Below are 25,276 nucleotides of genomic sequence, written 5' to 3'. Positions count from 1 at the left end.
TGAAATTGTGTATTTAATAAAATAAATATTCAGGTTATAATATTTACCTATTAAATAAAATATATTCAATATGTTTTCATTTCATTAATACATATAGTATTAACTATTTGAATTTTACTAATAATAATATTATTATTATTATTTTAAAACAAACTATCGGATAAAATAAATTTAAATGTATATAGATAAAACAAAATAAACTGGAATAATCACTCTTTTTTTCGAATATTTTTGGTCATTATTAAACATTATAGTTCACTGTAGTCTGTGTTTCTATAATTGATCTGTTAATTTTTAATTCAATAATAAATAATTTTAGGTATACAAAAAACCAGTGGCTAAAATATGTTTTTTTCATATAATAATTCTATCAACCTTTATTTCTATGATATTTATATTAATATCCATAATATATTTTTATATTATTAGTAATACGGGAGCCAGGAGGATGAACAAATTAACAGATTTTTGCTCTAAACGTCACATGATTAAATAATTTATATAGTAGTATTAAAAATGTATATTATTAATTGATTAATACCTAATGCAATAATATTGTATCATAAAAATATTATTATTACCTATTATAAGTAAAAGCCTACATACGTTACATAGAATGATGTAAATAGGTTCATAGTATAAATAGATTAAAATTGATCTCATCCTTAATTAAAAAATGTTATATCACGCATCGTAAATAATAATATTAATTTAAAAATTATTTTATGAATTTGAAAATTACAAAAAACATTGTTATTTATTTAAATATTTGATTTTGTCAAAAGTGGAACTTCAAATAAAAAAATATTGTGCAAATATATTTATAATATTTTACCGTAGTAATAGACATTTTATGAAGACCCTTATTTTAAATTGTTATGTTTTTGGCAAAGATGATATTTTTATCAACATAATTTGAAATAAAATTTTAAAATTTAAAAAATTTAAAATTGATTTCATTAAATCAAAAGGATCTAAAGTTTTTGAAAATTATTCAATAGGTATCTAGTATTAGGTTATAATGTTAAGTCTCTATAATTATTTCCATATGAATTATCAACTATACCAAACATTTTTTCTAAAAACTTGATGATAACAAAAAAAAAAAAAAAAAATGAAAAACAAACACTCTTGTGCACTCACATATATCACTGTGAATCCAATAAATTGTTTGCCCAGTTATTGTCATCTAAAACAAAGTGTTTTTTAATAGAATTAACTATCAACATTGTTTGTTTCTTAAATAAGGTTATATTTTTTTACTAGACGTATGTGACATTTCAGTTTTCTATCTATAATTGTAAATTAAAATAAAATAAATAAGTAAATTTTGGTATTCTACTTAATTTTAATACATTTTTTTTCATTGTAGTTAATTTAACTGGTCTAGTGATGGTTGCTGTTTTTCAACACTGTCCAGGTCGTTTTATTTACATCGTATTCTTATATATATTTTTTAATAATGCATTGTAGCTTTAACTACTAAATCAGATTATAAACCATGAACAAATTATATAACTAACTAGGTAACTAACATAGTGTTTAAATGTATAAAATATTTTTCTAAACTTTCTTAAAAACCTAACCTTAGAATTGTTTGTAGTTACATAACATTAAGACAGTGCAAGCCTATGTTAAAAATGCACTTATTAAGATGATGATTACTCCTATGAGAAATTTAAATTTAAATATATCTTTGTATAGTACAACTTCTTTATATAACTAGCTGTTTATGCAACACAGTAATATTTTTCCGGGGTAATCTCCGAATAAAAACTCACTCGATTTCTACAAGTTTAACAAACTTAACATCAAAGATTCATAGTATCTATACATGATTTAATTATAATTCAACATACACTATACATATATGATCTACCTAACTCCTGCTTCTGGAAAATGAGCTATAAAATAAGAATACGCCTGTGGTATCATCTGTCCGATTTACCAGAACTTCAAAAAATAATAATAATTGTTTTAACTATCGATTATATGTTAGACATGTAAAATCATAATTAAAAGATAATCTTTGGATTTATCAGCAATATTGGACGTAATTATAGCCTATAGGTAAGTAACATTGATTTTAGATTACGTTTGGAATATAATCTAGTAATTTAATATGTATTAATGAATTAATGTACTATGTTTTATTGTTATATATATATATATATGTTTTACATTTGTATAAAACAAAAGCATTTACAAAAATTAAATCCTTAAACCACCTATTATTTATTGGTGAATCAGGACAAATAGGCGTAGCTCAACTTCAAAAATGCCCTGGATTTTGTGGTAAGTGAAAATCCATAAGAAACAATTACACGTAATTTTGAAAAAAAAATCAGTTTTGTTATATAGTAAAATAAATAAAAGATAAATTAGTATTCAATTTAAAATTCGAATAACGATTATTGTTTTAAAATCCTAAGCATTTCAGTGAACTTTAATCTACATTATAGTTCTTCTAAAGCACCTTCTACATTAATGATTTTACTGTTGTAAACACAATATTTATAATATAAAGGACATAAAGAAGTAGGTAGGTACCCAAATTATATTATACAAATAAAATTATATTTTTTACTCAACATCTACAATTAATCACATAAATTTCATTAAATTCTTAATAGACTCCTAAAACAGAACGCCGAAGTACTACATTCACATGTGTTTTCTCCATTATTCATATACGTAGTACAAAGAAGAATAAGAACATTGAAATTTGAGTTTAACTGTTAAAATTGTATGTGATAAATTATAACCTTATTAAAAATTGATAGAACTGGTTTATTTTGAAACTTAAAAGTTAGATCATTATCTATTTTTATTCGAAGTTGTTTTATGATATTTTTATTTTCAACTCTATATGAAAAATATTACAATTAAAAATTATCATAACTCACCTAATAATTATTAAATTATCGTAAAAAAATCGAGAAAACATGGATTTAACTATTTAAGACTTAACATTTAAGTTTAATAATGGATCAATTCGCTGTAGTTTACTTATATAGAGAATTGACACTGTACAAATCCTGAAACTAAATTTGGCACCTCTTTTGTGTATTTTCGTAAGACGAAGATAATATACTAATCACGCGTGTCACACCTTAACTGATTTATGTGATAGTGTGTTAGAAAATTAACAAAAATAATATTTATTTTATTGGTTAATTTTATGATTATTTATTAAGCTGTACATTTACGGATTTTTTGTGGATAAAAAAAAAAATTAAGTCCAACAAAAATAATATTTTTACATGGCATGTTATAATATTATTGTATATATTATATTACCTACTTTTAAAGAACAAACCGAATTTGTATAGAATACACCTGTTTCTTAAATTTAATTAACAATAAGTTAAAAAAGGTTGACTGAAAAAAATCAACTATGTACCTATTTATTACGGCAGGTGATTACTACCATTTGCTTATTTGTTTAACGTGATCGTAAAAAATTGTCAGACAGAAACAAATTCGTTCATACAACAAAACCAAATCTGTAGTTGTATGTATTATTATGGTATTTTTGCTTATTAAAACATATTTAGGTTTAAATTTTACTTTTTTTTTTAGACATTTCGCATGTTTTCACATGTAGAAACGATAGTCAGTTTTTATTTTTTATTTTTTATTTTTATTTTAGCACGTATCTGATACCTATACCTACGGAGTTTTTAGATATTATAATTCATTTTATAGTAAAATACTTAAACTTATAAAAAAGATGCTTTAGTAAATATAACATAGGAGGCTGATATTTTAGAAACATAAGTGATATCAGCGTTACATATATTATGCACTATGCAGTATGTAATATTCAATGCATATGATTTAAATCGTAATGAATTTACCCATTATTACATCGCATACGTAATATATTCAATGCATTTTAAAACTGGTAAATTATTATATGCGACTAGTAAATATTTATGAACCACTAAAGTGTTTATATTAATAACTATATACGGCAATGCTAGTCGACCATTTTCACTGTAAAATTAATTTAATTTAATCAATTTAGGCACTCGCACTATATTGAAGTTGTCCAATGCAGGTAGCTCTCATGCATATTTTACTGGTTTCTTATAATATTTATTTACATTCTTATTTAGTAAACTTATAATACAATTACTCTATCTATCTAATAATTTGGTTTAGGTATATGTATGTTAAAATTGAAATATTTTAGATTGTTATTTGTAATAGAATTTCGTTTTTTGTTTTTTATGATATGGATTATTGTATACATCTTATACATATTTCCCACCTAACAACCTTGGATTTTATATGTATCAAGTGAATTTCATATAAACGTTTATTACTATATGTGATAGATGAAAATTCATTTGTTGTTGTTATCTTTATTTTTATTTCCGCAGCTAATAATGTGCGTCATGAAATCTTGTAGAGCGCCACATAAATACTCAAAACATATATTCATATATCACATATGATAACGTTATTGTTGAATTTACAAAATGCATTTAATTAATCTACAATAGTTTACAAGTATAAGTGTATAAGCTACACTGCTACAGTACAATGTATTCAGTATTTCAGTGTTGTGTGTTTATGTTTATTGTTTTAATAGTTAACATGAATATGGTTCAAGAAGGAAAATCCGATTCTGCAACAATAAGTTAGGTATTAAATGATAGCTATATCATATAATATTGTAGTTTATTATTATATGGGTGCAGAAATTAAATTTCAACTAAATTTTATAATTTAGTTGGGTTCTATTGTTCTATACATGCACAATAAGATCTAGATGTTGTCAATTTTATTACCTATAACATGTATTTTTTATTTTTTATTTTTCATTCCACTAAATGTTGAAATTTATTTTCAAAACAGTAAAACAAATTGTGATAAATATAGCATTGTGACGTTAGATAGAAGTTAATAGTATTATGAAAACTTTAATTCTTTGTTTTTAAAAAAAAATACAAAAAATTACGGTATTTCAATAAGTACTTATATCATTGAAGCATTAAATTAAATTATATTGATGTAACTGTTTAATTTGTTCATAAAGATTGAACTAAATTTTAGCGATATTTATTATTTCTCCATAAGCGTATAGCCATTAAGAGGACGCGCTATACACATCCATTTGTTGCTCTGTCAGCGGATCGCGTTTAGCTACGTTAGTTTTAAAATTAGAGTGAATCGACCTATGATGAAACTTGAAGTTAAGAACATTATCTGTGTTTGTATGTGGGTTTTTTACGATAGTTCAATTTCACAGCAAGTAATGCTTATACAAAAAAGCGTAAATTAAAAATGCTCACAAGTCACAAATCATTTAAAAACTAAGTTATCGTAAGACATACTAGTACAGATAATCTTACCATCAAGTTTCATAATAGATCAATTTATTTTAATTTTTAAGCTAACGGAGTTAAACGTGATCTGTTAAGCGTATATTTTTTATGTCAGGTACGCACTTAAAACGGAGACAGCAAAATCAACAAATATGTGTGTAGCGTCTTCTTAACCATACATCAATTATTAAACAATTAAAATATTTAAGACGTATGTATTATTGTTAAAGTTAGATATTTTGAAGAAATATTACTGGCACCCATGTTTACTACACCGCCAGGTCACAATCGTCAGATAAATACAATGATTAATGATCAAATATGATTTTGTGATAATAGCATATATACCTATTATACGTAATATTATAACAGAATTAAATGCATATTATGATATATAAATATATAATACAGCAATCTTTATAGTTATTGATACATAACTGTGATGCATTTAAATTTTGAAAACAATTCAATGAGTCTGGAGTGACCTTAAATCGATTCGGACACACGGATACCAAACGCACAATTGGAAGCTCAACTATACGCTCGGACCAGGTGCCTTGGTTACCTCCAACGTGGAAAAAGTGAGAATTATTTTAATTCTATTATCTTATATGAAATAATTATTATTCGTGTTTCAATCGAAATCGAGCAGTAAGTAATAAACACAAGTACATGTTAAAACATGTTATATAATATGTATATGATAGGTAACATACATATATTACATAAATTATACATAATATATTATGTCTTGTATGTGTGGTTGGGTGAAAAATGATATTTTTTCATTTATTCAATATTTCAATTTATACTCTGCCCAGCGAGAGCACATCGAGTCTGTGCATCCCCGCGCAATACTCTATCCCTAAAACCGGTTGGAACTATGGAAGGTGTCGAGTGGGGATGTGCAGAAGAACAGATTTTCGATTTTCGTCGTGTTCCCTCGCTAGAAAGTGATTAAAGATAATCGGCACTCGGCAGTAACAAAGCAATTTTTTCGCAAAATGAATTTGCTGACCGTTATTGAGGTCAATATTAAATATATTTATATAAATTATGAACTGTATATTATTTTACTATTTAATATACAAAAAATGGACACCGGTAAATAATATATTTTATTAATTTAACTGATTTTTTTTTAACAAGTTTTATAACTTTATTTATAATATAAGCCAAATAATAGTAATTAATATTGTACTAACCTCCAAACATATACAAATATGTTTTATATTTAACGAGTGCATTAATAAGGTAAAAATCAAACTGAAATTATAAGCTAATTATTTGTGTAGCATTGTGGGTAGATGTATGAATATATGAATAATTTAATTCTCTGATAGTTTGATGTATACAATACATAAATATTTAAGGCAACGCAAATTAGAAGTATGGTGAACAGCTGTAGCTATGAATTCACGAAATATAATGAACTAGAAAGGTTTTCACTTTATTTGAGAGTTGTAGTAGTTGTACACCTGTGTCTGACAATATATTTTATACGTTCACTAATTATCTTATAATGGAGTGTGTAATTCAAACACATTCTTTCTTTCTTTAGAACACAGGAAATATAAAGTTCATAATTAGATCGATAATATTTGTTGATGATAATTTGTTTTGGTATAATAGTTCATAGTTTAATTTCCACCGTTCGAAAAAAACATTGTTTTGCGATTATTATAGGTATGTGAATATCATAATCAGATTTATATCTTCATTTAATTGGTAAATTATAGTTTTTAATATAAGTAATTTGTTTTGTAAAATTATGATAGTATAGAACACACTTAACTAAAACGATTATATTTTCATATTATAGTTAAAAAAATAATACCCAATATTGTTAGTTTTCTTTATTTTAAATCGTTTTTTAAACTGTTACAAATAAAAATAAAAGCTGCATGAATTTAAATCAATCAAAAACAATTAAATAAGTAGATAGATAATAAACAAATTTTTCAATCAATCTTGTCTCACAGCTACAATGTAAAATATCAAGTAACTATTAAGAAATTAAAAGGAAAAAATATCCTAGGATTAAAATATAAAAGATTTTCAATAAAATATTTTAATTCCTCTTTGTTTAAAGTTTAAGCTTAAGTTTAAAAGTATAATGAAATCAACATACATTATATAATTATATTATGTAATCGTGTTCCTATAATACATAAATTTGTTATTTTAAAACATCGAAGATAAAAAAGTGTTAAAAAAGAGTGATTAATTAAACATAAATTTATAATTTATAATATAGATAATCTATCACATTTTATCTCCATGTAATATTATCTATTTCACCACAAAACGAATTATTACTATTTCGATTATTGGTTTTTATTAGTCTATAATTCAATAAATGTACAAGTCATAGTAAATTTAATACTATAAATAAATTTGTGAACTCCTAATATGTTGATATAATCAAAAAGCATAAGAAAAACAATATTTTGTGTGATTAATGTTCTTACACAATTCTTACGAATATCTTTTAAACTAAATGCAATTATAGAAATCATAGTTACAAATTTACAATATACAGCTTATTATTATACAAACAATTAAAATCTCAAAAATAAAAATGGAAAACGTACAAACATTAAAGTTTATTCTTGCGTTGCCTGTTATGTTATCTTAACATATATACCATACATGATAAATGGAGTTAGAATTAGTTTTGACTAAATTTTTTTCAAATTGTATACACCTTAAACGTAAATGAGTTAAAAACTAAAAATGTACTAATAATTTTAAAAAATTTCTCAGGTAAAAATAAAACCTAAAAATTCAAAATAAATTAATATTTTTAATTTTCGATGTATTAAATGAATTATGAGCGTGGAAATAAATGTTTTTGTTCCAGAAAAAAAATCTAATTTGCGTTCAAATTCGTTTCCTATTCAAATAAGGTTAATTTTTATACGAATGTGTAATGTGAATTAAACAAGAAGTTACAAAGTGATACAATTGATTTTCCTCGCATAGAAAAAATAAAAAAGTACGATTTTGTAATTATAATAATTTGAAATAAAAATCAAATATAATAAATAGTATATATTATAATATATTATTATGTATATTCATAGTTTTAACACAAATGATTACTTTATTTATTATTTATACTTATTTAAAAAATAAAAAATAAATTATAGATAAAAACTTATCAATCAGCAAAATGAGTGGAGCTATGAAATTTGAATATGCTTTTAAAGTTATACCTATCATTTCAAAAGAAGAAATGACTGTGATTGAGTTTTTACTAGAGTACTTTATGCGAGATGAACCACTGAATGCATCCATGGAGTTGATAAAAGAGAAAGACATCGCTAAGAATTTTAGAAATTACATAAGTGGATTATTCAATAATGGTGAGTGAAAAAATGTATAATTTTGAACAAATCTAAATTTAAATTTATATTTACCTGCAAGTATACCTATTATATTTTAACAATTTATTATTGATTTGTTTTTAATATAATAAATTATATAAAATAATTTTTTATAAGATAATAATTTTTAAATAACTACTAAGGTATATAAAACATTAATTTTAGCCCGAATGATATGTTATTTTTGCACCTTTGGCGCTTATGTCATATTTTGGGTATAACAATATTATTAGATTGGCGCTCATGTCATACAAATTTTGGCGCAAATAATATGTCATTTTTGTACCTCTGGCGCTTATGCCATATAGCCAAAATATGGAATATCTGTATTTGGAACCAATTCAATTGCGCCGGCTCTGAGTACTCGGTTTTTAAGTGGTAAATTATTGTCACCTTATCACATGTCCCTAACCGGGTACCACACGATTGCGTACGATGTTTCTTTTTGAGAACACGATTGCATACGTTATCACAATTGCGTACGTTAAACCATTAACTTTAATATTTACTCCAAAAGTCTAACGATTGCGTAAAATTTACTGTGCAACGTTGCCAAATTTATGTTTTTATTTTTGATCAGTAAAATTTAAATTTTGGAAAAATGACTTAAGTTTTGGTACCACTTACAAATCTCAATTTTCGACAAATATGTTAGAATAATATTGTATACAAAATAAAATAATTAAAAATAATTAAATGTTAAAATAATATAATAAAAAATAGTTATTCAATAATAATAAAAAAAAAATATGGAAGTAACTCCTGTTCTATAAGTTCAAAGTAAATGGCAACAGTGCTTAAAAGCTGCAGTTAAAAATCGTACGCAATCGTGAACATTTAATGTTCACGATTGCGTATGTCGATAAAGACCGTACGCAATCGTGTTTTACCGCCCTAACCGACCGCATCAACAATACCAAGTACCTACCAACCACTCTAACCGTAGAACCTTAACAACCGTTACCCTTACAGCAAAAAGCAAGCCAATGACCACAGATGTCGAAGCAATAACTTAAAAAATTTAATTAATTTTAATATTCATACAATAAATTTATAAATTTAAACACAATATGTATAAATAACTAATAAATAATAAGCTTTGGAAAAAAAAACTGTTATAAAAAAGTACACAAATTTAGTTTAATGTCATTAGAATTAAGTTCTCGGTGTATTTTTGTAAATAAAACATAACTTTCATATAACGAACTTCTATTTAAAGAAATTATCTGTTTAACGAAATATTTTTGAAAACCATGACCTCCATGGCTTCATTATTACAAATATGTAATTCTATTTAACAAGTTCCTCTAACGAATTTTTTTTCCCATGCGACTTCGTTGTATGAAAGTTTCGCTGTAATACTTGTATACCAATATGGTATATGGCGCCACAGGCATTTTTATTAATAAAAAAAAAAATCGTAAGACGGAGACAAAAAACGTGGATGTAGACTATTTTATGTTAACTATTTTAACAATCAATTTTTAATAAAATGGAGTAACCAAATATTACTTATTGTTTGAAGACTTGGAAAGTTATAATATTTTTCAGACGATCAAAATATGTCAAATGCAAGTCATCAAATTGAAATGTATTGCATGCGTTATACGTGTAAGAATTATTTTAATAACCAACGGGATAATAACATACAGATACAGTTAAACCTTAAACAATAATATGACATTAATAAAAATGGTTTTTATATGTATTGGATTAAGTACTACCTATCTAGTTAATCTAGTAGGTACTAATGCTGGGTTACATATAAACAACTACCAAATATATATAATGAATTAAATAATGATAAAATGGTTACTTTAACAGTTAAACATGATTTAGATTGGAATTTAATTCAAATTTATGTGATAAGTAATTAAAACTTCAGCGAACCACTATTCATCAATTTTTTTATGAAACTTAGGCACTCGGCATTAGTGTTCGACGTTCGTTGATTACTGTGCATTGTACTTTAAGATTTTTAAATTAGGTCTTACGAAATTTATGAAAAATATTCAACTTTTACAACAATTTAAACAACTATTAATGGCAATTACAATTTATAATTAAATAGAAGTTTTCAATCGTGGATTTGTCTGTTTATAGCGATAATACCATAAATCGTGTAATCAAGGAGTAGTTATAAGTACCCAATTATTAAATATTTTACATTTTACATCTATATGACAAAAACTGTTAAGTTTTACTTGAATTCGGACACATTGATATTATTCTACTATACTACAAATATTAAATTATTTCTATTAAAATCGTCTGAAATTAACATTTGGTGAAAATTAAAAGTAACTACAGTTATTAGTTTTTGAGTTACGCTAAAATAATAAAATGTTATTTGTACAATATCGTTAAAAATAAATTGTCAAAAATTGAATTTGCTTAAAAATTTTCAACGCTTTTGAAAAATTGCTGGCAATTTTTTACTCTTGACATCCGATGTATCAACTAGATTCACTTTTCTTACTAGAAAAATTTGGAAGCAGAAAATCGCATCATTTTTATTCCCCAAAAGTTGATGAAGGACAGAAAAAAATAAAAAAGTAAAATACACACATCATTGTAAAATCAATACATTCTTTCGCTCCGCTCAGAATCTAAAAAAAGCAAGTATTAAAAAAAAGTGGGAAAGTGGATGTCACTCTGCTGTACAGTTGTAGGTTACAAGTGGGTTACTGTAAATGGATGGAATTAAATTTGAATCCAATGATATTATATCATTGTATACGAAAAACGATTCTGAGCGGAGACGGTTTATCTGTCTAGGATATATTATAGATTATTAAAAATTTTCAAATCTTAAATTTAAAAAAAAAAAAACTTTTATGAATTTCTAACTAAGATAATTTGAACATTACCGTAATTTTTACGTATTTAGTAAAAATTTGAACTTCAAATGCTTATAAAAAAAATCGTGCTTATGTATTTTTAATATTTTTCAACTGCTATTGTTACAATGTGTTAGAAGCCTTGTATTAAATTTTCAAGCTTTTCTACCCAATAAATAAATTTTTATCGATATTTATAGAAAAAAAAACTAAAAAAGTTGAAAAATTAAAATGTCAATAAACAGCTCAAAAAAAAATCTAAATATTTTGAAAATTGTCTCAAATATAGAAAATGCCTATATAAACATTCAGTGAAAATCCAATGTTGTAAAAATTTAAATTCCAAATGCTCATGAACATTTATCTTGAATTTCCGGTAGACATTTTTCTTGTGACAAAGATTGACAAACTTGTAAGGAATCTTGTATTAAATTTTCAAATCTTAGATTTTAAAAGATAAAATTATTTGCAAATTTTTGTGATTTTTACGTATTTTGTCAAAATTCAATCTTTGAATGCTTATAAAAAATAATTGTGACTATGAATTTCTTTTATTTTTCAACTTCTATTGTAACAATATGTTAAGAGCCTTGTATTAGATTTTCAAGCTTTTCTGCCTAACAAATAAATTTTTATCAATATTAATTTTTAAAAAAACCAATAATGATCGAAAATTTCAAATGCCTATTTATAGTTCAACTTAAGTCGAACATTTTTGAAAATTGCATGGTGGATAGAATATACTTATATAAACATTCGGTGAAAATTTCATGTATCTATGGTCATTCGTTTTAAAGTTACATCAAAAACCAAAATCGATTTTGTCGAAAACTGATTTTGCGTAAAAATTCCCGTTTTTTCCTTAATTTTTAATTTGTTTTCCGCGATTATTTTCTTATATTCTTTTGACCCTCAAAGTACCATTAACTAGATTCACTTTCTGATCGAAGGAGGTACTGTAGTCAAAAATCGAAGCACTTTTACTGCCCCAAAACGTGATGACAGACACAAAAAAAAAATAAAAAATAAAAATAATTTAAAACACACATCATGGTAAAATCAATACATTCATCGCTCCGCTCAGAATCTAAAATGTAAATAAATTAACAAAAACCAATTCTCTATAGCACAAAATTCATTAATAAGTAGATATTATATTTTCTAATGTATATTATAATGTGTGCTGCATATTTAACCTTTACATAATAATAATTAATACAACCTAATAAATATTAAGTTTATGTCTGATCCATTTCATTTCATAGACCAATAGTAAGCATGTGCTGAATTTCAAAATTATATATGTAATACACAGGGTGTCCCAAAGAGATCTGACATTCTGACAAATGAAATAATTTATGTTCTAATCAATATTTTTTTAAATTTTCTTTTAATACTGAAAATAAAAAACTTAAAAATTGATAAATTTTTTTCTTCGAAATATTCAATATAGTCAATTTGTAAATTTGATTTTCAGAAAAATTAATATGGTAAAAACACTTATTTAAGTCAAAAGGCTGATATTTTATAATTTTTTTTAAATATCAATATTTTCGTAAGGTAAATTATAGTAATTTATAGTTTATACATCGCATATTATTAAAATAAATACAATAAAAAAATAATTAGATTTTAACATGCACTTATTTAAAAATGTTCTTATAAAATATTTTTAAAAAACTTTATTATTCTTTGAAATTACAAGGTTTCTAACATAAACTAGATCGTAATTTACTTAACGAAAATATTGATATTTAAAAAAATTGTAAAAAATCAGCCATTTGACTTCAATAAGTGTTTTTACCATATAAATTTTTCTAAAAATCAGATTTACAAATTGGCTATATTGAATATTTCGAAAAAATTGTTTATCAATTTTTAAGTTTTTTATTTTCAGTATTAAAAAATAAAAAATAAAAAATAAAAAATGTATTCTAAAAATGTAGCGCAAGTGTCTATGGATTATATTTAAAAGAAATTTTTAAAAAATATTGATTAGAACAAAAGTTATTTCATTTGTCAGAATGTCAGATCTGTTTGGGACACCCTGTATTGAATTTTAATTTACAACACAGCCTAAGTACCATATTTTATGAAACGATTTAATTAAAGTAGGTAATAGTAACTCCATTAAATAATAAATATTCCAGTACAATTAAAGTACCAATTAATTAAGTGCAATTCCGTGTTTTTCTGCTATAATATTAATGGATGTTTTCATATATTTTGGTAAAATTTATTACTACGGACGATAATAGAAAGAAAATTAAGGATATTGAGATATAATCAATTGTGAACAAGGTCGTGTTAAAACGATGATAGAGACGCCCTTATTTGTCGCTATGGATACCCCGAAAATCAAAAATCCCCGAGTCGAGTATAAAGTTCTATTGCGGTAGTTTCACGCTGGAGATCAACGAATTATAATCATCAAACTAAACGTATAAAAACCATAGCAATACACCAACGTTGAATAACTAGATTAAGGTGGGTATAATATTTTATAGATAGAAAAATTATAATACCTAGCTTATATTAAAAAATTATAATGCATAATATGATCATTTGAATTTAAAAAATAGATTTGTAAAAAACTGTAATGAATTTAATAGACCTAATTTTCTTAATATATGTTCAAGTTTACTTTAAAAAAATTATGATTTATACTAATTTCTAAGATTTTTAAATTTTATATAAACATAATATTATGATCTATGTTGCATCACGTTGCTATTATTTTCTTGTACATCGTAAATTAGTGGTTGGGTGTGGTCAATATAACTTACGTTAGACATTTTTCAAAGTGTTAGAAATTTAAAAATACTATCATAATTATTTTTTCATTAATAAAATATCTGTAATTTATATTATCATTACAGTTTTATTGTAATAATAGTAAAACATTTTTATATAAAATATAATTATTCAAAACTAATGTTCAATAAAAAAATGGGTACTCTTAAATTTTTTTTATTTTCACTTTGTGGTAAAAAGCATATATTAATATGCATTATTCCTCAACCCAACAAAATTAAAAAAATTAACTCAAATAACATGTAAGTATAATACATTAATGTGCTTAAAATCTAAATTTAAATTATTTGTATAGGTATGTGTGCATTTTTTATGATGGTTCTTATTTTTTTTTTAGAAATATTTACTTATACGTATTAAAATTTAAAAGTTTACATAAATTAATAATTACATTTTTTTCAAAATCTCAATTTTAATTTCAATTCGTAATTAAAAAATTCATTGCAAATACACATAAATTTAAATTTAATAAAATAAATAAATAAAATGCAGTAATAATCTGTGTAACAAAAGTGATGTAACAGAAGTTAAAATGCGAATAACGATTATTGTTTTTAAATCCTAAGCATTTCAGTGATCATTAATCTGCATTATAGTTCAAAAATCATCATTGCATTATTATATTTCATAATTTAATGGCAACTACCATATAAATATATAATTATAAATACTTAACAAATAACAATAATGAATAAATAAATGTATAAATATTAAGTTTTCAGAATATTAAAATATTCAAATCCTTAGAAAAATGAGTGAGGTCATCAAATGCATCCACAATATTGTCCCAACTACTGCTGAAGATAAACAAGTTGTGATTGAATTTTTGAGGAAATTTTTCTTCCGAGACGAACCTCTTATTTTGGGTATAAATATGCTGGAAGATACTGATTCTTTAGCAAAACTCGAAAACTACTGTTTTAATTTTGTCGACAATGGTGAGCTCAATTACAAAATTATAAAATACAACGCATCTTCTTGTAAAAACAATATATAATATATAATATAAAGAACTAAAAGAGGTAGGTAGATACCTAAATTACATTATACAAATAATATTATATTTTTTATTCGACATCTACAATTAATCACATAAATTTCATTAGATTCCCAATAGACTCCTAAAACAGAACGCCGAAGTGCTACATTCACATAATATGTGTTTTCTCCGTCATGCATATGTAATACAAAGAACTATGAAATTTGTGTTCAGCTGTTAACATTTTGTGTGATAAGTTATAACCTTATTGAAAATAGATAGAACTGATTGTTGAATTGAACAATTCTCTGTAGTTTACTTATAGAGAATTGGCACTGTAGAAATCCTGAAACCAAATTTGGCACCTTTTTTGTGTATTTTCGTAAGACGAAGACAATACTAATCACGCGTTTCACACCTTAACTGATTTAATTATTGAGTAATTGTGTCATTGTGGTTGTGGCCATTGGACATACCTATTACCTATATAGATATACATTTTATTGTAAACGTATTTAAAAACTAATTATTTCAGATGTTTTAGTTATTTAGTAATTATGTGATATATTAACCTGTACATTTACCGATTTGTTGTTGATAAAAAAAAAATTTAGGTCCAACAAAAATAATATTTTTACATGGCATGTTATAATATTATTGTATATATATTACCTACTTTTAAGGAACAAGCCGAATTTGTATAGAATACACCTGTTGCTTAAATTTAAACAACAAGTTATAAAAGCTCAATAGATAAAAAATCAACTATATTTTTACTATATGGCAGATGATTTCTAACATTTGCATATTTGTTTTAGGTGCTTGTAAAAAATTACTTGTAGGTAGAAACAGATTTGTTCATATAATACTTACAACAAAGCAAAATCTGTAGTTTTACGTAGCATAAACTGCATATTAACTACCTATTTTTTATGCGTATTTTTGGTTATTGAAATATTTTAAGGTTTACTTTTTAATTTAAAAAAAAAAATTTTTTTGCATGTTTTCCTATATATAAACTATAGTCAGTTTCTATTGTAGATTGTTTGAAAGCCCCCATACACTACATTTATAATAGTAGGCCAAATGAGTATTGTTGAGTGTACATACATGCCTAACTAGATATTGTCAGTGTCTTATTTAACGTAATTATATTATTTAAGATTTTATCGATTTTTAATATTCATTACCACCACCAATTTAATATTCAACCAAACCACTAGGTACCTACACAAAAAATGTTTAGTGTGTAATTTGGGTCAGCACATAAGTACTCGCGTATTTTGATTCGTTTTATATATCCTGTTTTCTAGTAATTAGTAATCAGTTAATAATTAGTTATTTATAATTAATTGTTTAAAATTAAATATTATGTTGATTTATATTTATCTGACGTACTTTATTTTAAAATTTAGGTTTGGCATTTAAAGCAGTATCTCCTAATGGAGATTTAATAGGTGTCGTCCTAAATAGTCTAACGTGCAGAGAAGACAGCGAAAAAAATAATGAAAGCGAAGAAGACGCAAAAGATAACACCAAGTTTAGTAATATTACGAAGCTTTTAGATAAAGTCGAGCGAGAAGCAGATGTGTTCAAAAAATATCCAAACGTAGATCGTGTAATGGATATAAAAATAATTTCTGTAGATAAATCATTTAGAGGCCAAGGAGTATGCAAAGCTCTAATTGATAAGACAATGTAAGTTTATTAATAGTAATCTCATTAGGTGTAAGGTATTACAACATTTATCTATCATTTTATTACCGTACCACCACAGTACAATCTGTAAATTGTTTTTAATTTTTACAATAGTTGTATCAAATAAGGATAAATTAGTAATTACACAATTCCATCTAACATTGTAGCATGTAATTTAATTATGGATTTATTATTGTCTTAAATAATAAATTGTACTAATATTTACTACATTTATTTGTATGACCAAAGGCAAAATTTCAATGAAAAAATAAACCAAACTAATTTTTTTTATAAACCTTATGATCAGCATATATAAACAAAATAATCTTTAATACAATTATATTAAAATAATATATTTAGAGTAACCACTAACCTGAAATATAATAAATTTAACAACTGGTTATTGGTATGTGGTACCATTATATTTTAGAATTATTTGTTATTTTGTTTTCTAATAAATATGTTACATTAATTTCAATACAATATCCCAGTCAAAAGTTAATTTTACAAAAATAAATACTTACCAAAAATTCTAAATAGTTACAAATTCGTTTTTTACCCCATGATTGGAGTAACATTACACGGTACACGTACCTAATGGGGTAGTGGGGCACATGTTAAACTAATTCATAAAAATATATTTTATTAAAATAACATACGAAACAACATAAAAATCGGTTATGATTTAATTCTATAATTCATAATAAAAAAAACTCTATAATCACCTATTTGTATTAAACGAAAGTAAATGAAAGCAATGACTGATATGTTGTTAACTACACATGTTGTGTACCTACATCACTTCTTAAATAATACTCAAATATTAAATCAAAATTAATAATTTACCTCATATTGTCACCAAAACTTCATCAAAATATGTTGAGAAAATGTTTTATGTTTCAACACATTTGGCTACGATAACAAAGTCATATTAGCAACGAAAACGTTTGACCTGATGGCAAATATTAAATAATTAGTACACAACATATAAATATTTAACATACTTAATACTATTAAATATATTATTATATTATATTATAATCTTTATTTCAGTTTTTTCTTAATAATAATAGTAATAATTATAATAAATTTTAATTACTAATAATTAAATAAAACTTATAACTTTTCAGAAAACTTTATTATAGACTCCGTAACAATATAGGCACCTGTTAACATATTCCAGGCGAGGCTATTGTCTCTCCGAACCACCCATTAAATACGGATCTGACAATGTTTCAATAGTTAATTTCTAGCCATTGTACCCCAGTTTACTCTATACCAGTGGTCAAATTACCAGCGGTCATATATTTATACATCAAAGATTTGATTTATTTATAGGATGCCATTAAGTAAAATATGTCATTTACATTTTTATTCAAATACATTTATATAAAAAAAAAAAACAATTATTAACACCGGCAACACCGACGCGACAGCTAGATTATTACTTATATATATAAATATAATTATTCAAATCATAAGTTATATTTTTAGATTCTGATTGGATCGAGGAATGTATTGATTTAACAATGATGTGTGTGTGTGTGTGTGTGTGTGTGTGTGTGTGTGTGAGTTTTTTATATTAGATTCTGAGCGGAATGGGGAATGTATTGATTTTACATGATGTGTTTTTTTTATATTTTTTTTTTTTTTGTGTCTGTCATCACATTTTGGGGCAGTAAAAGTGTTTCGATTTTCGATTTCAGTACCTCGTTCTATCAGAAAGTGAATCTAGTTGGTACTTTGGGGGTCAAAAGTAAAAAGTTCTCAATAAAAAATATATAATATAAAAAAAATTATTAATATTTTGCTTAATAATCGGGATAAACAAACTAAAAATTAAGCAAAATACAGGAATTTGTACGCAGAATCAGTTTTCGACAAATTCGATTTTGGTTTTTGATGTAACTTTAAAACAAATGACCGTTGATATAAGAAATTTTCACCAAATGTTTATATAAGTATATTCTAAAAGCTTGATGAAATTTAATACAAGGCTCCTAAAATATTGTTACGATAGCAGTTGAAAAATAAAATAAATTCATAGTCACAATTTTTTTTTTTATAAGCATTCAAAATTTGAATTTTAACTAAATACGTAAAAATCACGAAAATTCGTAAATTATTTTGAGCTAGAAACTCATAAACAATTTTCTTTTTAAATGTTAAATTTTAAAATATAATACAAGATTCCTTACAAGTTTGTCAATCTTTATCATAAAATAAATATCCACCAGAAAGTCAAATTAAGTTTTTATGAGCGTTTGAAATTTAAATTTTTACAACATTGGATTTTCACTAGATTTCTCATTTAGCGATTTTCTTATTTTAGTGTAACTCTAAAACAAATGACCGCAGATACTTGAAATTTTCACAGAATGTTTATATAGGCATTTTATATATTTGATAAGATTTTAAAAATATTTGGAATAGTTTTAAGCTGTTTACTGACATTTTAATTTTTCAACTTTTTTATTTTTATTTTTCTATTAATGTCAATAAAATTGTATTGGTTGGGTAAAAAAGCTTGAAAATTTATTATAAGGCTTCCAAAATATTGTTTCAATAGCAGTTGAAAAATATTAAAAATACATGGGCATGATTTTTTTTTATAAGCATTTAAAGTTCAGATTTTGACTAAATACGTAAAATCATGAAAATTCGCAAAATCAAAAAAAAATGTCTTTTTAAATCTAAATTTAATTCAAGATTCCTTATAATTTTGTCTACCTCTATCAAAAAAAAAAAAACAAAATGTCCACCGGAAAGTCTAATATTTTAATAAGTATTAATAATAAGTAATAATAATCTATAATATTAGGTATATCCTACACAAATAAACCGTTTCCGCTCAGAATCGTTTTTCGTATACAATGATATAATATCATTGAATTCAAATTTAATTCCATCCATCACAATAACCCACTTGTAACCTACTGTACAGCAGAGCGATAGGTATCCACTTTCCCGCTTTTTGGTTTTTTTTATTACCTTCATCAATATTTATAGTAAATTTTACTTTTTAGAGAGTTAGCATTGGAAAACGAATGCCCAATGGTTTATGTGGAGTGCAGCAGTTATTTTTCGGCTAAAGCAGCAGAGAGACTGGGTTTCGAATGCATTTATACTTTGTATTTTCGAGACTATTTGGATGAAAATGGTGAAGTCGTATTTAAAACTTCTCCTCCTCACGATTCTTCAAAGGTATTTGTATTAAATTTATAAGAATAATACCACAGTCCATCCTAAATAAGTAGTATCAAATACCTAATTTTAGCTTTTCGTGTATACTTTCTGTTATTTAATAAAAAAAAAAAATTATTATGTACCATATGTGGTATATTTTTGCTGTACCTATACTTAAAACCGAAATATTAATCTATATAATAATGTTTATTATAATATTATATTATGTGTACTAAATTTAACGCATTATTAACTCATAGTATACCTAGTATAAATTATAAAACCTCTTATTGTATTATACTGTTCTATAAAACATATAATATATATAAATAGATAAGTCTATGCAATAACATATTATATATACCTTTTCATACCTTAATATGATTAAAATACCTAAGTACTCCTTAAATCCTAATCCTTTGAATAATTTTAAATATAATATTACCTATAGATAAGTACGCTTCTATAATGTAATACATATATTACAATACATAAATTAATTAAAATCATATTATAGGGTGTATGACTAAGTAAAAAGGTATGTCAGCAACATTCTCATGCGCATATTTCCCATTTTTTACTGTGTGTTACGTTCTCAGTCTCTCATTGGTCGCATTTACCAAAGCATTAAGATCGGAGAATCTAACACATAAGATAAAGTGGGGATGCGCACGCAAGATTCAAACACATATTGTTGATGATACCTTTATATTTTGTCATGATAGCGTGTATGAAAATGTCTACACCTGTATTGTTTAATTAAAATATTACCTAAGATAATATACATACCTATCAATAAAATTCCATTAATATGAACTATTCCATTTTTAACGTATTTTCAAGTGTTTGTTCAAAATAATATTTCAATTTCACCAGATGGAAATCCATCCGTGGATGGAGCTCTTTTTAATTCTATGTCGTCTATAAAAGCATAGTATATATCACCGCTGTTTATCTTGTAATCTTGTAGTCTTTTCACACACCATTTTTTTTAATTGGTGGCTCAAGCGTGAAAAACACGCGACAAGCGTAAAAACAATGCGACACATCGGTTCGTATGAGTATTTTGCAAAAGTACGACTAGAGTACTAGAGAGGTTATTTTTACATATAAGATAATATTCTAAAAATAAGTTGAATAAACCCAAATCTTTATGATACAAAAAAAAATTTCAAAAAAAATCTTCATTTGATTCACACAGTAATGTTGAATACCATTGCGCCAGTGACCTCATCAATTTTAGAAATACTCTGTACATAAGAATTTTAGAAAAAATATACTAAAATGTAATGGATAATGCATACTCCTTTCAAAAATATACACTCTGTGCAGTAGCGGATTTAATGTTCAAATTAAAGGTAAGGTACGCAAATGACAAATCCATAAAAGGTGTCTCGTACAAAATGTATAATCAAAATATTTACGAAATTATTGTTTTTATTAACATATAACAATGGTAAATAATTTTTCAGTTTTCAATGTAAAATGTATTTATTATTTTGTGGTGAAAATTTAAAAAAATAACTATATAATTTGGGTGAGCCACGTCAGCGTTTGTCAACTATACGACCGTCAAATTCGTCACTGGCTTTATGTCGTACTGGCGTACTGTTTTGGTTTCTAAAACTATTAAGTTTCTACCAGCTTACTGGTTATGTCGATCATAACTTTAACATAACTAAACTGAAAATTTTTACTATATAGAAAACATTTTATTTTTGTTTAACAACGCTATCTACTAGCTCCCATCAAAACTAGATGAATACCACAGTTTCACCACTAGATGGTAATATATTTATCCTGTATTTTAAATGACAATACAATAAAGTATAAAATTTAAAAATAAAAATGTATTTAGTATATTATACATTATACATTTTAAATTTATGCTATTGTTAAGAATATAATTCAATTGTTTTATTACTATTGCTGATTTGTGTTTTGAGTTTTTATGGCAATAAATAAAGCGTTACAAAAATCGGCTTTGTGGAAATTGATTAGAAAAAAAGTCGTACCCAGCCCAATAACAAACCTATGTTACGAGTATTAACATTTATTTTAAATACTATATAATATTTATAATCAATCATCAATGGTACCTATTAAAAAATTATGTTGAATGTCAATGTGAAGAAATAAAAACTAATTTATATATATTTTTTTTTATCAGCAAAATTTGGTTGACAAAGGGCATTGGGAATATTGGGATACAAGGATTACAGTTTACATCGAGTATTTATTTAAAAGGTATTAAGACTATGAATTGGTGTACATATTTATAAAGCTTTTATATTTTATTTTGAAATTCTACTTAAAACTAATATAAGGAATACAGAATTTATGATATTTTAAATAATTTTATTTCCAACATAATATCACAATATATTAGAATCTAGTTCAGTAGGTACCTATTCTAAAATGCATAAAAATGTTCGAAAGTAATAAAAACGATTTACTACATATTTATTTTATATTATATGCATAGAAAAACGAAAGGTTATTAAAAAAGTAAAACAAACTGTTGTTCGCAAACTAAGATATTTTATACTCATGTATGTATACAAATAATAACAATTAACATTTATTTATCGCCATTGTTATATACATAGTAACAAAAAACAATCATACAGTGACGATACCGAAAATGCTGTCGTTATTTTATGCTCATTAGATGCCTCTTTTGTTCTTTGATATTTTAAATGTACGTCCAAAAGATATTATACTCATAAAGTCATAACCTATAGTCAGATTTGTCTGACAAAAACTTCAGGAAACCAATCTGACTATTTATTTAACTAAAGTCTTGCTTGCAAAGTTATAATTTATACCGTATCATTACATAATACATATTAAACACATTATCTACAGCTACACGCCTATCTGTGACAGCCATACGCAGGATGGAATCACAGATTACATAAAACCGGATGACACACTTCCTATATGCAAGCCATGTAATTCTCAAAAATGTAAACTAATCAAAACATTCAAAATTTACCTCAAATTAAAATCACCACTAACAGAGAAAAACAGTTTTTTATGATAAATTATTAATACTTAACTACGCATCTGATATTTCCTTTCCATTAACCACGATGTTGAGAATATATTCTGACAAAATGCCATTTTTTTTTTTTTTTTTTCGTATGGCGCTATGTTCGGGAGTAGGCCCGAAGGCCTAGTTCGGACGCATGTTTGACAGAATTTCTATTGGGGCACCCGTAGGTTTCTGCCATGCCCCGGAGTGGGGGATGGCGGCACTTGTTCTCCGGACACCATGACTTGCCCGGAGAAAAATGCCGCCCGATTGTCGAGGATCGAACCCGGTCCGGCTGAGCCACAGCCGACGCGTTGACCACTCGGCCACCTCGTCCCCCAATGTGCCATTTACATATTATTTGTTACAATAATTAAATTAAATATGTTTAATTTATTTCTCGTATATGATCTTACTGCATTCGTGAAAATTCGAGTTATTAGTTAATTCAGAAGTGCACCGTCTGGTTTCATATAATCTGTGACTGTAATGGAATCCAGGACTCAGGAAGGATAAGGATAAGGATTAAATAGATACAGTCTAAAGACGCGAAGTCGCGAACAAGAAAAACGCGTAGGACGGTAATACGGCATACAGTACGTGATTTGCTATACTGAACAGATATTTTATAACTGTACCGTCACCAAAAACCACCTTTGGACTGTTTTTTACTGAGTGTGCTCTGGAAGTGGAGCCTTTAAAGCAGTCAGAAGCCAAGGGGGTAAAATAAAATATTTTTAATTAGTAATGGTATAGGTATTTATTTTTGAAAATGTACAGAAATCTGTAAGCATACGATCTTTATGAAATAAACTATATCCAAATATTAATTTATGCACTTTAGGTTTTGATTTAGTATTTTAGTCGCGGTGATGTTAAGTACATAAATAATAAGATTTTGTTGAATACAATATTACCGAAGAGTTGAGATAAATCAAATTTCATTGATAAAGGTGTAATCGTAAAACATTTCCGGTTTCGTCTGTAATGTGTTATGCCTAAATAGTTTCAACGAGCGACGTCACAACGATAATAATAGAGAACAGAAGTCTCTCCCAGTTCCTGGAATGAAATGTATAAATATATTTTGTTATGTTATCAATTTCAATCGTTGATAAATTTTTATAGTCTATACATAATAAAATTAACAAAATATTAGGGGCTTAGGCACATGAATGCATGATGATGGTTATTGGTTGGCAAACTATTTGAGGGGGAAGCTTAAGTCTGTTAAGACACTTCCCCCCTTGGGTGGCGGGTGCACTTTTAAATTAAAATAAAATGGATTTCACAATTTCAGGAACCCGTGAGCCACATACCACTTGCACACAGTGTTATAGACGTTATAGTAATCCATTTAATGCAAGAATCATTATTTCAAAAACTATTAATTTATTTGAAAATATTTTTTCATATAAGTTTAAGTGTACCTATGCAAGTTTATGCTGTATAATAGCAGGACTCGTTTTCCATGCGATCATCGTGGCGTTTTGAAACTCCATCAGATCCTCGATTGAATCGTTTCCACGACGCAGTCCGTGAGTTTGAGTCTAATATTTGAATGGTGTAACTTATGACAAAAATCAAATGAAATCACCCTTTTAAACTACGGCTTACGAACCTCAAGAGTCAACACCAGTCGGATAAAATCGCGTTGCCTGAAATTTATCGAGAGATACACGCGTTGAGTCGCATAAGACGCTTATGCCGGGTTGCAGACAAAAAAAAAAAAATGATAAATTTAATGGTTCAATAAAATTCAATAGACCAATCGTGAGTCACTAAATCATGAGTTCAAGGGACCATTATTAGCTCGTTGTTGGTTCACTATGCGTATGTTTAAAGTGATTGTGCATGCAATCCGGCATAAACGTCTATCTTAGTATTAATTGGGCACTTAATTACTATAATATATTAGTCACCTAAGCAATACAGTTACCAATTAGCATTCGCAACTCAAAAGTGATTAGTATGAATAATAGAGTGTAGTTCATATT

General features: G+C 25.7%; 1 protein-coding gene across 9 annotated transcripts; it reads left to right on the top strand.

The window, feature by feature from the left end:
* Positions 1-4,498: 4,498 nt before the first annotated feature.
* On the top strand, positions 4,499-20,584 carry LOC107173079 (arylalkylamine N-acetyltransferase 1-like). Of its 9 annotated transcripts, XM_089220091.1 has the most exons (8): positions 4,499-4,653; positions 5,760-5,917; positions 8,200-8,334; positions 8,489-8,704; positions 12,303-12,324; positions 15,127-15,317; positions 16,774-17,056; positions 20,083-20,584. In XM_089220091.1, exons 4-8 carry the CDS (start codon positions 8,512-8,514, stop codon positions 20,279-20,281), a joined length of 888 nt encoding a protein of 295 aa, XP_089076217.1. In that variant the 5' UTR covers positions 4,499-4,653; positions 5,760-5,917; positions 8,200-8,334; positions 8,489-8,511; the 3' UTR covers positions 20,282-20,584. The 9 variants fall into 9 exon arrangements, with proteins under 9 accessions (XP_089076217.1, XP_015378936.2, XP_015378932.2 ...); XM_015523447.2 differs by lacking the exons at positions 12,303-12,324; positions 15,127-15,317 and adding an exon at positions 5,567-5,693 and having other exon boundaries at positions 4,515-4,653; XM_089220088.1 differs by lacking the exons at positions 12,303-12,324; positions 15,127-15,317 and adding an exon at positions 5,571-5,693 and having other exon boundaries at positions 4,520-4,653.
* Positions 20,585-25,276: the final 4,692 nt, after the last annotated feature.

The sequence above is a fragment of the Diuraphis noxia genome, unplaced genomic scaffold (assembly GCF_037042655.1).
Source record: "Diuraphis noxia isolate RWA-SAM2 unplaced genomic scaffold, SU_Dnox_SAM2 contig0002, whole genome shotgun sequence".
Classification (NCBI taxonomy): domain Eukaryota; kingdom Metazoa; phylum Arthropoda; class Insecta; order Hemiptera; family Aphididae; genus Diuraphis; species Diuraphis noxia.
Note: the sequence above shows the minus strand (reverse complement) of the source record. Positions and strands in the feature narration are given on the sequence as shown.

Excerpts from the sequence above, each read along its gene's own strand:
- LOC107173079 (XM_089220091.1), top strand. The coding sequence starts at position 8,512 with ATGAGTGGAGCTATGAAATTTGAATATGCTTTTAAAGTTATACCTATC. Across the intron at positions 8,705-12,302 it reads AAGTGGATTATTCAATAATG|AATATACTTATATAAACATT; the intron begins GTGAGTGAAAAA and ends CATGGTGGATAG. Across the intron at positions 12,325-15,126 it reads TATACTTATATAAACATTCG|AAAAATGAGTGAGGTCATCA; the intron begins GTGAAAATTTCA and ends TCAAATCCTTAG.